Source organism: Chaetodon trifascialis, chromosome 16, assembly GCF_039877785.1.
Source record: "Chaetodon trifascialis isolate fChaTrf1 chromosome 16, fChaTrf1.hap1, whole genome shotgun sequence".
Taxonomy (NCBI): Eukaryota; Metazoa; Chordata; class Actinopteri; order Chaetodontiformes; family Chaetodontidae; genus Chaetodon; species Chaetodon trifascialis.
The window spans coordinates 4,958,689-4,971,956 of NC_092071.1; the positions used below are offsets into that span (position 1 = coordinate 4,958,689).

The following is a 13,268-nucleotide window of genomic DNA, read 5'->3' on the forward strand; positions in this document are numbered from 1 at the left end:
GTTTGAATGGTAGAAATTTATTAGACTGCTGTAAATTAACAACAGAACAACCCCAAAAACAAACAGTGTTAGAGAAATGGGCTGAGTACTGACCAAAATGTGTACATAGAATTAAGTCTTGTTTATGAGTCTTGTTTATTTTAAGTAATTACTACCTCATTTAAATCATACATGTAGTAAATGTCCCTATTTTGTGTAAAGGTTACGTTATTTTATGGTTGCTCTGTGACACAACAGATGTTTGGCTTCTCTTGTTACATACTAAGAGGTGTTTGTAGGGAAATTTTATTATATTTAATCAAAAAAAGTGTTTTATATCGTTAACCATTAGTGCTAGTATGAAAAAGCGTATGAGATCAGGCTGAGAGGAACATCCTCAGCACTGAAAGTCTCCACTACAGATCAAAACTGTCCAAAACCAGAAACAAAATGTGGAAGCAAAACTAAAATCCCCACAAACTGAAAGCAGAAGCAGCGCATGTGTTTCAAGACAATCTGACCTCATTTAGACTAATGACCGGCAACAGATGGCGCAGGTTCACATTTCATAGTTAAGATGGTGATTTAAGTGTTGAGCTCCAAACGACTCCAAACAGGATCTGTAATCTGAGCTAAAAACACTGCGCAACCTCCAGTGATTTGGAAATTAGAGGTCACTCATCAATCAGCTATTGTGTACAGACTGAATTTAATAACACCACTTAAAACAAACGCATCCATCTCTTTTAATTAAACAAGAGAGATGACACTGTGGAAACAACATGACGAGCTGAATCTGCAGCTCCCCCCGGCTTCACGGAGCTTCATAGTGAGCTTTGGCTCATTGTTTGTCTTACTGTTTTGGTTCACTCTCATGGCGTCGTTTTCAGAGAAAAGCTGTAAAAAAACAATGAACAGTACCTGTTCAACAACAAATAGGCACACAGTTAGAGACTAGCTGGTGAACACAGTGGAGCACGTAGCAGCTAAAAAGTCAAATATTTCTATCAGGAGTTGGTGGAGACCAAAAACAGCAAAAAGAGAGTGAATACTGGATTTACAACTGTTTGCTGACAAGGAACTTGTTTCTGCTGCCCTCAAGTGGCCAAAAAATCTATTATTGCAGGTTTAAAGTGGAAAAATGACTGGCATTACTAAACGTCTGTTTACACTGCTACAGTAGTGACTGCTAGCTTATCATTATCAAGGACAACAGGTTAACTTTAAACCTGCAGTCCTGCTCAAAGTCAAATACTGCCTCTTCTAATGGCTTTTACTTGGTTCACTAACTCTTAAAGGTGCAACAGAAAAAAATCCCTTTCACTTCCTGTCACACACAAACAGGAACACCAAAAACCCAGTGACATCTTATAAAATTCCTCCAGCTAAGTGCACCATCCTTCTTTCATTTGTCATGACATTAATTCACCCCTAACGTTCCCATTCTGGGTTCACCTGCTGCTGCTGGGACAGTCCCACATGCAGCACTTCCTGGTTGGCTGCTACACAGTGCTGCATTCATGTGCTGTTATGTCAGACAGTCAAACCGGGGACAGAAATTGTAAACCTGGTGGTCCAGAATTTATCGTAATTAATAACTACTTAGTCTGGTTTACTATAAACCAGTGGTGGAGGAAGTATTCAGATCTGATGCCATACTGTGAATCTAGTTACAAGTCCTCTATTAAAAATGTTACTTAAGTAAAAGTATGTAAATATAATCAGGAAAATGTACTTGAAGTATTAAAAGTACATGTACTCAAAGGAGAAAAGTGTTCCTTGTGACTGTCACTGCTACTACATATTATATCATTATTATTACTCATGCGTCACTCGTGCAAATGCTATGTTTAAATTTGTACTTGTACCATCATTGACATCTTTGGAAAGCTCATATTCTTTTGGTTTGATTGATGCAAGCAAGACACAACCACAACAGTAGCTACGATCAACACCAACAAGCAAACAACAGATTACAAAAGTGAGGCAGCACAAATGTCCAGATGATGCAATCCAGCAAAATATTTAGAAAAAATTTTTTGAATAATCCACAGAAAGCTATTCCATTATTTCAAATTATCTGGCAGACGTGCTAATGTTCCATCTTTTCTCTGGTATAACTCTGGTTAGCATGTATGCGTAGCTGATACGTTCATCTGAAAATGGCCACCGCACTCTGAGCTTTTTATTGACACCTCACTCGACCAATTAGGATCTTCCACTTCATCGATACAACTGACAATAGCCAATGAGTCCTTGACGAACAGGAAGTGCCTTGTTCTCTTCTTTCGTGTAAAAATCAAGCCAATTGCAACCGATAGAACATAGTAAATGGCCTAAATATGAAGATATAAATATACGTATAGATACCCTGAAGGAGACTTCTCAACATACTGATGATGGGTTTACATTGGAGGTAGTTGAAAGTCCATCTCATTCTGTACAGACAATAAATGGCACCTTGTGTATGAGACCCAAAGGGGTGTGGGAAAAAGTCGATATTCGGTGATCTGGGAACGAGACCAGGCTCAAATGCCGGATGTCGGCCCAAGACTAAAACTCCAAACCTGTGCAGTAACTGGTAACTACAGGGGTCAGGTAAATGTAAAGTAGTAAAAGGTAAGCTACAAACTGTCCCTGGAGATGTAGTAGAGTAGAAGTGGAAAGTGGCATGACAAGAAAAGGTAAAGTAGAAGTACTTCACATTTGTACAGTACTTGAGTAGATGTACTTAGTTACATTCCACCACTGGAATACACACAAAATAAAAGTGCATATTGTGTTTGCATAGCATGTATCACTGAAAATTCACAGATTTCCATATTTAGAGACGTTTTCTTCTGCAAATTTATGACCCAACTGTGGCTGAAAATAACAGAAAATCCCCACAAGTGCAAGCCAGTGCAGGGCTTTATTCACCGACTGGCCTTTTAACAGTCCTGGTTCATGAGGAAGTGATATTCTTACTCCAGCTGCTCTCAGCGCAGTATTTCACTTTCACATTCAGCATTTCAGCAGGATTTTTATTGCCACCTCTTGCGCTATTTCCAAGTGAGGAAAGGCCACAAAGGGTGATGATGGAAGCCCCCCTCCCCTTTTTCCCCTCCCACCCCCCCGGCCTCGCCCCTCTCCTCTCCGCCCTCGTTTGGGGATGCAGGGGCTCATCAGTATCTCTGGACCAGGCCCGTGTACCTCTGCTGAAGCCTCTCACGCGCGCGCGCACACACACACACTCACACACACACACACACACGCACGCACACACCGCTGCATCGCATTACATAAAAGCCTGAAATTGCTTCCAGCTGGCTGCGGGTAGACCTGGTCCCGGCTGAGCCCAGAGAGCAGAAACTGAGAGGAAACAAAGCGCTCCGCTCGTCCAGTGCGCACACAGTGCTGCACAGCAGCGCACAGTGCCCCGACTCTGCAGTGCAGTTGAGTTCAGACTGGAAAACCTGCTGCTCTGGCTTTCATTACCTATAAAACAAAACTCCCACTTTCACTGCTAGAAAGCGTCCTGAAGCTCGCGGCTGCTTAATGCGCTTAATTAAGAAAAGGCAAAGCTGCGCGGAGAATTTCAGCTGGACGTGAGCTCCTCATGAGGAGGTGTAGTGAAGCTGCTCACACTTTAAAGCCCGGCCTGCCTGTCTGCAAGTTTACACCAGCCCGGGTGTGAAGATGGTGATGGTGGTGATGATGAAGATGATGATGATGATGATGCACGGTGCGCTCCTGTCCTGCCCTGCGCATCCTCAGCGTGCACCGAGCCGGACAACAAAACCCCGAGGGACGCCAAGAGAGGAGCAGCGAGACAAGGAGAGAGAGAAAGGAGACGGAGAGGAGAGAAGGACTAAGCCGGACTCACCAGTCGGTGTCCGAGGTCTCGTCAATGACGTCCTGGTAGGCGGTCAGCAGGGCCAGTCTGTTCTTGCCGAGATTCACAGCCATGTTTCCGTCCCTGCAAGCATCCAGACCGCTGCTGATGGAGAGAGACGCGGAATGAGACTCCAGAGAGGACCGAGGGGAGGAGGAGGAGGAGGAGGAGGAGGAGGCTCTGACTGGTGGAGACAAAGAGACGATCAGTGGCCGCGGGGTCCTAGCGCCGGAAAGTTACCGGCTGAGTAGTCTGATGGGTCCTAGTGCCGAAGAGGCAACCTCCTCTACAAAACATCAGCTGATGTCAAGACTGATGGACAAACACTGGACAGAATGAGTGGTGGAAAGTAACTAAGTACATTTACTCAAGTACTTGTGTTCAAGGAAATGTTGTACTTGTTACTACATTTATTTGACAACCTTAGTCTAGAAAGTGATGTACATGAAAAATACACAAGTTGGATTCACATGTACGAGCTGCAACATTACAGTGACTAACACATTAATACATAAATGATTATGATCCTACTTTGTGGTGTGACTACTTTTATTTAAGTAAAAGATCTGAACTTCTCCCACCGCTGAAAGTAATAACTCAACAAATGCATAATATTTTATTCCCCTTAAGCAGCTGAGGCACAGGTCTTAATTCACCAGCTGCTTGTTTCTGTGACTGTCAGGTGTTTTCCATATTTGTAGTAACAAACAATTTAAAAAGAGTCGCCAAAAAACAGGCATTTAATTCAGTCTCAGATTAAGTGCAAACATCCATCAGGGTGACACAACTGTAATTCACCTTTATTAGTTCATGGTCAGGACTGAAATGTGCATGATTTAGAGAACATTGTTCATAACAATGTGAGCTTTGACAGATGACTGAATAATGTGAGTTTGCCTCTGACGCCCACACACTGTGGTGGGAGCAACACGGGAACTTTATCATGTTGAAAATCCTTTGATTTATTGCTGGATTTTGTGAGGAGGAACAAGCAGCAGCAGCTATAACAGAGCTGACTTTGTGTGCCTGACTCAGCATCTTACATGGCTCCGTTTGAGGAGAGAGATGTTGAGCAGGACAGCTAACGTCTCCTGTAAAGCTTTAAAAATCACACATGCAGCAGAGGCCTCACACACGTTTAACATTAGGATTAGCTCATGACTCATGAAGCATTAATGATGAAATAAAGTGATGATCTCAGAGGAGGCTGGATCCGATAAGATGAGGCGCGGTGACAGCGCCCCGCCTCACTCCCGAGATCCCAGAGCAATCAGCAAAATGAAAAAGAAATCTGATGCAACACCACCCATAAACCTCTCACTCCTTCATAAGTCAGTGAAATTTCATCCCATCTGTTTACGTCAGCTATAAAGACGCACCCTCTGGCCACTTTATTAGGTACACCTATACAATTAAAGCCAGCTAACATAACAGATCTGCCACTGTTTGTACATTTAGGGAGATTCTAATGTTGATTTTTCAGTGGAACAGTAATTCAACTACACCTTTATTACTGTGGTTGTTGTTTTGGAGGTGTTATTGACACGTTTTCCTCCTCATGTATGTAAATGTTGTGGGGAAAAAAACACTAGCAACATTTCTCAATATAATGCATCACCACTGTGACCTACGACCTCAGTAATGAGCATATATGAAGGGTTGGCTTTTTGGAGATACGTGGTTCTCACAGGACAGCGAGGCTGCAAACATATGCTGATCTTTTTGAATATGATGCATTGCTGTACATTAAACCAGCCAGTGGTATTTAAAGTGGGTCAAATGAGCTCAACCTGAAACATCTACAGCAGTAAGATGCAAGACACGCATTAATACAGCAGCATATTAATAATATTAATATTAATCCACAAACAAACACTGACAGGGAACATTTTACTGCACTGTGACTACTTTTACTTTTCATACTTTAAATACATTTTGCTGATAATATTTACTTTTACTTTCAGTAAATAAAGTTTGCAGTACTTTTACTTTCACTTGAGTATTTTCACATTGTGGTACTAGCTCTTTTACTTCATAAAGGATCTGAATACCTTTTCCACCACTGGTGATATCCATTAATTGAAACATCTTGATTTTACAACTGAGAAACATGATGAATCAGAAATGTTCCCATATCTGCTGCATTACATTCATTACATTCCACCTCAAGTCGCTCTGGTCCTGTAGCTGCTGGCTCTTCATCACAGCTTATCAGTACGCATAAATAACCTCCATCAGTGCTATTAAATCCGCCCGTGCCTTTGTTGTTATGACAAAATACCGACAGTGAAAAACATCAGAAATGTAGAAGCTCAGAGGAGCAGCAGGGTACAAACACAGTCGGTCACTTGATGGTGTGACAGTTAGTTAAAATACTTTATAGTGTCTTTAATGTGAGCTTCATAGCTTACTTCCTGTGCTCCTTCTGCCTTCATCCTCAGAGGGTAAAGTCACCTGTCGTCAGGGATTCTTCCGTAGAGTTGAGGGAAAAGGGAAAAGCATCTTTCAGCTTTTCTAACAGGAATGACTGCACATTCGCTGTGATTCATGCAGGAAATGTTTTGATGTGCTCACATGTTTGTTCAGCGTGCTTAACGTCCAAGCCGGATCACGCGCAGGTGGCAGCGATATGTGAGCTCTCAATTGATTTGTCAACGAGATGCATGCGGTGCAATTAACAACAGCAACAACAGCGTCTCAGTTCTGTGCTCAAAATTTCTCTTTTCCTGTTTAAATTCAGCTGAGGTGATGGGAAATCTTCATGTTTTTTTGATGTCATTGCCGCTGGAGGTTGATTTGTGCATTGACTTGCATTTATTTTTTATTTTATCTGCAAAAGCAAACCATGACTCATGCATATTGGTCAGCAGTGTGTATTTCAGCGTCTCTTTCCCTGTGAACTCTCATTAATATTCAAATTAATTCTTCCAGTTGTTAAATTCCATGGCAACATCCTGTTTCACATAAAGGTACATAAAACAAAGGAAAGACAACGATGACAGTCTCACACCAGCTTAGTGGATCTTGTTGTGCTTCTCGCTCGATGGTACAGAATCTATAGTCGCTCTGACATCCTGCTGTGGCTGCACGCAGACTCTGAACGCTGTGGGCGGGGAAGCATCCTGAAGGCAGACTGCACACTCTGGACTGCCACTCTCTCACATATTTTGTGAGTATTAACCAGCAGGACCTGAGAGCGGCAGACCAGTCCCTGACTCAGTGGTGGTGATGGAGAGCTGCTGGCAGATCTGCTCAGTTTGAGCTCTCATGTCTGGAGTGCCGTTTGTAGCTTTCAGGGGATGTTGGGTTATTCTTCAAAGGGTCATTTCATTGTGTTTAGTGGTCGAGGGAGTTTCAGTTTTATGTGCCAAAACTTTGACACATTTACCCCTGAAACAATTTCTTTGATGATCCACAGACTTCAATGTTAACACTTTTCATTGGAGCTTATTTATACCTCAGTAACTTGGCCATCATGCATTATTTGGGGAGGTCATATCCCCCCAATACTGAGAAAATAACAACCTGTCTCAGTAATGAATATGTTAAACATGACCTCCTTTTATGAATCCTGTGAACAAATCTGTTTTATTTCCTATTCATCTCCATTTGTTAAGGACAACATAAGTGTGTGTATTTGAACACTTGGTTGCGCCCAGACTGTGTATGACAGTGGGCACACATCACTTCTTTACCCAAAGAGTGAATCTGTGCATTCAAGCCATCTGCAGCAAACTGTTGGCCAGCTTATATGAGCACATCTGAGGCAAACACTCCATCACAGGTGAGATAATCATGTTACTGAGTCAATGACGTGAGCCGATTGTGCTTGAAGCACAGAAGGAATCAGAAAAGAGTCTTAGTGATGATGTCACTAAAGTTTTTACTGTGGAAAAATATGCCCCTGCCATTAAACACCTGCTTTTTGAATGGAGTTTGGTTTAAAGGCCTGGCCACTTGAAAGGAGTGGAGGGTATTTTAACGTTAATAATTCACATCGCATCACATCCGTCCAATGATGAACTTTGTAAACAGCATAAAATATAGTAGGAAACAGGGTTGAATCTGACCGGTCTGCTACTTCTCTCAAGCACAAACAAAATAGAGACAGCATTTCTGCTTCGCCATGACCATGTCATTAGTTTACATTAATGTCACTTTGGACAGATGACCAAGTTTTCTAATGACAGAACGGTGACAGATGTCAGAAATACATTACCTGGAGATTCAGTAAGCTAGGTGTTTATGTTAGGATATGACACGTCCAGCCGATGGGTGGACTTGTTTGTCCACTTAGATGGAGACAGACTGAAAGTCTACTTGTTAACAGCTACATTACAAACCACATAAGCATAATCACGATGTACTGAGATGAGATTAAACGGTCAGGTGACAGCAGACGTGGGGAAATTCCACTACATATAAAGTAAAGTGAGATGTATAAACTGAATTCTGGACCCACACGTGGACCCTCCCCAGAGCTCGGAGGTCAGCTGAGCTGCAGTACGATCCACATACAGCAAGAATGCCATGTTCAAGCACAAGCCATGCTCATACTGTTGGTACAGTACTTTGTTGTTTTATTGCATGATTTCTTCCCCTCTCTGTCACAGTGACTCTCCAGCAGGCAGACTCCCCTCCGGCTGCCTCTGGGAGCAGAAATGTGTCAGTGTGCCTCCTGTTGCATCCGTCTCCCTGCAGCAGCTCCAAGCTGAGCTGAGGGGGGAGGTTGTTCGCTGAGCTGGAGATCCCGGCAGCAGCTTGTTCCTGCAGGACAGACGGGCGGCTAATTAGGATGTAGCTCGTGGAGCAGCTACAGGCTGACTCTGCTGCTCTGACATCAGACCTTCAGGATGTCCAAGCGAGCTCTGAGTTACCAGAAAGCGTTTCACAGATGCAGGAGGTTCAATATCAGCAGTAATGAGCACAGAAATTCAAATATGTATGTGGAAGGTTTTGTATACGTGACACGAACACTGGAGGTCTGCAGCCATCTGTATTTCTCATCACAGCAGGAAACAACTGCTGGACAGATCAAAAATGGAGAGATGTTTGCTGTTCTGACCATTAATGTGGCTAAAAATGTGAACTTTGTCCTGAGGGTGGAGTCAGAGGACAAATCAAAAGAGTTTATTCTCCTCAGGGAGGCCTGGTTCAGGTTCTTTACGAAAGACGGAGAGGGAAAAGGATCGATCCTATGGTGGCCATTTTAGGACATTTCAGACTTTGCTCTTGTTGTGTCAGAGATGGATCAGATTTTATCAGTCTGATCTGGACTTTCTCAGACCCACATGCACTTGCGCAACACACTTGTGCAACACAAGTGCAAGTGAGTATGGGATGTTACTCAAGAACGTAATTCACAAGCGTGATTTGGTGAATATTTGTACATTTAAATTGAAGGTTTGTTAAAATGATGAAAGCTCTCAGTGAGCCGATTGGCCAAGAATTCCTCTTAAAGCTCTTCTGTAGGGTCTGAAAAAAAAAACCCTCATGAATGATAGACTGAAAATGAGCTTCTTTTCTCCTTTTTCCTGGAAAAGTTGACATTTAGAGGAGGTTTTCCCCGTCTGGCGGCGGTGCTTGGTTACCATGGTAACCCGCCTGGCTGTTTTTCTCTCAGGCTCGGCTGGCGTGGAGCCCACATACCTTCCCCCTGTGCTCTCAGAGTTCAGCGCTGAGGCCAGAGGATAATAGAGGAGGGGCAGTGACGCTGGTGGGCGCTTTAATTGGCACAAACAGTGATGCTGAACAAGGTGGACCTGCATAATTTAGCTGATGTATCCACTGCGTTGTGTTCATGCTCCTCTGCTTTTATCCAACTTTTATCTATTCCCACGTGAGGTCACTCCTGCCCCTTTATTTTCACAAAATGACCCGTCCTTTGAGGCTCGTCTTGGTAAATAAATGGGTTATCAGAGGAGGAATGCTGCTCAGGCTTCACACATATTCCACGTGAGTCATGTTTTTTTCTCATATAAATGAATAAAAAGCCTTCACACCACCAGGGCACTTTGTATATCGGCATCTATTTTTTCTGTTCTCATAGTTTAAGAGCATCATAGAATCATAAATAACTGAAACAATGTGCGTTTGGATTGTTTGGCAGTGCTCGTAACATATCATTTTGTCGCTTAAGTGGAGGATGAAGATCTAATCATTGCAGGTCACCATCACTATGAATGAAATACTAATACCTGAGAGTTTGTCCCCAGATTTGTGATTTTAAACTACATAAATATAAATGACTTGGCTGACTCACATCCATTTAAATTCGATTGAATCTGGCTGTGCAGGTACGTTTCTGTGATCTCAGACCTGACCAGTAACTGCAGCTCTCTGTTATTTTCCTCCTGGCCATTCTCCTTTTCTGTCATGTTGCTGTCGAAGAGGCTGCAGTCAAAGCTGGGCAAGCAGCTGCGGGCATGAGGGAGGATGAGACAATTAACTACATTTATCCCTTAAAGGAAGTCCTGATGTTGCACTCATTTGTTCATATGAAAAGTGAAAAATGGAGAATAAACAGGAGTAAGAGTGTGCAGCCATGCTCGTGTCTCAAATTCAGCACAGCAGGGCTAAATGCTAACATCATGCAAATGACAAAGCTAACATACTGATGTTTAGCAGGTATAAGATAAAACTTTATTGATCCCATGTCGGGGAAATTTACTTGTTACAGAATAAAAAAGAGAGGTAGAAAAATAATAACGTTTATCATGTTAGTTTAGCATGTCAACACGCTAGCATTTGCTATTTAGCCATAAACTAAAGGACAAATTTGAGCAATTAAGATTGTGACGATGGCGCGGGAGGAAAAGTCAGAGGACATCACGACAATCCATTCAACGATAAACATCAGCCCGGTGGAGACACTGGAGGTCGGCAGGATTCATCCTCTGAAAACCATGAATGTCTGCACAGAGTATCATAGCAATCACCCAGTTTCTGTCTGGACCAGCAGAGTTTGCCGTCTCGACAACAACCTGCTAGTGTTGCTAAAAATGCTAACGTGACATGTAAGTGGCATCTTATACTCCATCATGCTCCACACGCTCCCTCCCTCTTCCTGTTTGCTCCATGCTGTCTCATCAGATGACTCTCTAGCTTTGCCCTAACACCCACCCACCCACCCACACACACACACCCACACACACACACACACACACACACACACACACACACACACACACACACACACACACACACACACACACACACACACACATGCGGCCCCTCCCCCTCTTGTTAAGTGGGTTAGTCTTAATTAATTCTCTTCACCCTTCAGGTCGTTGTTTCCTGCAGACACTGTGTTTGTTTTGTTTATTATTGTGAATGTGTGTGTGTGTGTGTGTGTAGGTGTACAGTATGCTAATGTGTATGTGTGTGTGTGGGTGGGTGTACAGTTGCCTGCAGTTACCATAAATGTTCCCTGATTATTCTTGACGAAGACATGATTTAGAAATAATATCAAGAGCTGAGTGGACGCCTCCTGTCAGACTGAAGCGACAGCAGAGTCTGGATTCCTTCTCTGTTCTGTGAGGGGAAAAAATCAGCTGGCAGTGGATGAGACTGAGTCTAAAAGTGTAAATCTTCTCCTCTAAATGAAAGGCCGGCCTGCAGACTGAGCTGACACTAAACTGCCTTCTCTTAATGGAGCCTCTGACTGGGCAAATTGGCCTGTCAGAGCTGAACGCTGGAGATTACACCGAGTCTGCTTCCAGCTTGAGGAAGGAATAAATAACACTTAGAAAATCAGGGAGTTTTAATCCACCAAATGGCCACGAAGAGCAGCTATAAGTCCCTCAGAATCAGGTCAGGGCCTCTGCCAAGAAGGAAAAAGACTTTTAATTTCAGCCTTTTGAAAGAAACTTTTCTGCTGATGTGTGTGAAAAAAGAAACGTGACATTTAAGCAAAAAACTGTGGTGATTTATTTAATTTAAACTATATGGACCAAACTTTAAGATAGCTGAATGACTAAGTTCTGTGTTGCTCCTTTGTGAAGACCACTGGCTTCTTCGTGGAGGCTAACGTGGATCCAAATGAAGAATATTTTTTTTAATCAAAGCCTGGGGCCTACATTACCCACAATGCACAGTTGGGTCTAACATTTGGGTTTGTCATGCTAATGTAGCAGCTAATGCAGCAGAGATGAGGAGCTGGTGAGCTCACGTCTTTCTAAATCCAGATTTATTTCGCAAGATGACGGAGAGTAACTGAGAACATTTACTCAACTATGTGGAGGATTTGTTGTTGTTTGGAATAAAAATGTTAAAGTCCGATCTTTGTTTGATAAACTCATTCTGCTCCTTTGTGGCAGAAGAGTTATTGATTAATTTTATTGATCAGCTTCTATACAGCACGTCTGTGAAGGAGGAGGCAGCCAGGTGGACAGATGGGAAACAAAGAAAAGGAAAAGGATCATTTCCCATCTGTGCTCTTTGTGTGAGAGCGATGCTGCAAGACGACAAAGAAAAGCCTCTGTGTTAGCTTAGCATTCGCAGCAATAAATCAACATGCGACCGATCAAATGAAAGCTCAGATATTTAGATTCTCTCTAAGCTCACGTCCTCAGAGATGGACTCAGAGTTAAGCCTGGCTTAACAGTTTAATTCCTCGTCTTCCGCTTTGTCCGGCTCTCGTCCAAACACTGTCTGTCTGAGTGGAGATGAAGGGAAAGGAAACAATAACTGTAGGATGTTTGCTGAACTACAGAGTCCAAATGTGAAGATCTGAAGCTCTGAATGTTTCCAGACCCTCTCTGTTGGTGGGAGTCGCGGTGGATGTGGAGAGGAAGCAGATTAGAGAATAAAAACTCCGCAGGGTGAAAAAAGACAAGGATTAATTCTGAATTCTGAGAGAAATTTACTGCTCGACATCCACGGAGACTTCAATGAATCATGTAATCGAGCGGATCTGGTTTGGTCTCTGAAGGCCTCTGTGGTCTTTAAAGCTCAGGCGCTGCTGGACAGAGGGAACCGGCGGCTGTTTCATAGCCTCAATATTATAGAAAAATGATGAGAGTTTGTCGAAACACATTAAAAACCAACAATAAGCAAAGCAAATTTCCAGATTTCAGACATAAAAATGCTTTATGTCTTTATTAATTATTATTCTCTATTATTCTTTATTATTCTCTTTTAGACTTCTTTATTCTATTATGACTCTAAACAATGAACATAATTACAGAAGAAAACAGATTGAGTGGTATATTTGAGGAAAGCAATAAAATAAAGAAGAAAATGATTCCTTCTCCATCACTGAACTGTCAAATTATTACTCAGTTTAACAGCAAGACTTCACTGAAAGGTCTCAGTGTTTGTGACCTGGAGGCTTCAAGTTTCACTCTGCATCCTGATTGGCTGCGAAGTGGATATGATGTCACAAAATCCCTCAAGCATCACAGTCAAGCAACAA

The 13,268-nt window shown here is 42.7% G+C and overlaps 1 protein-coding gene across 3 annotated transcripts in view; it reads right to left on the reverse strand.

Annotated features, from left to right (window-relative positions):
• Window positions 1-4,006, reverse strand: part of dbn1 (drebrin 1) — a 104,678-nt gene extending 100,672 nt beyond the window's left edge. For 2 of the 3 annotated variants that reach the window (XM_070982516.1, XM_070982515.1), the window contains exon 1: window positions 3,845-3,999. In XM_070982516.1, the coding sequence (XP_070838617.1) occupies window positions 3,845-3,927 (83 nt within the window). In that variant the 5' untranslated portion in view covers window positions 3,928-3,999. Of the gene's footprint in view, window positions 1-3,844 lie in introns of all 3 variants that reach the window. The other variant, XM_070982514.1, reaches the window with a different exon arrangement.
• Between the last annotated feature and the right edge of the window lie 9,262 nt (window positions 4,007-13,268).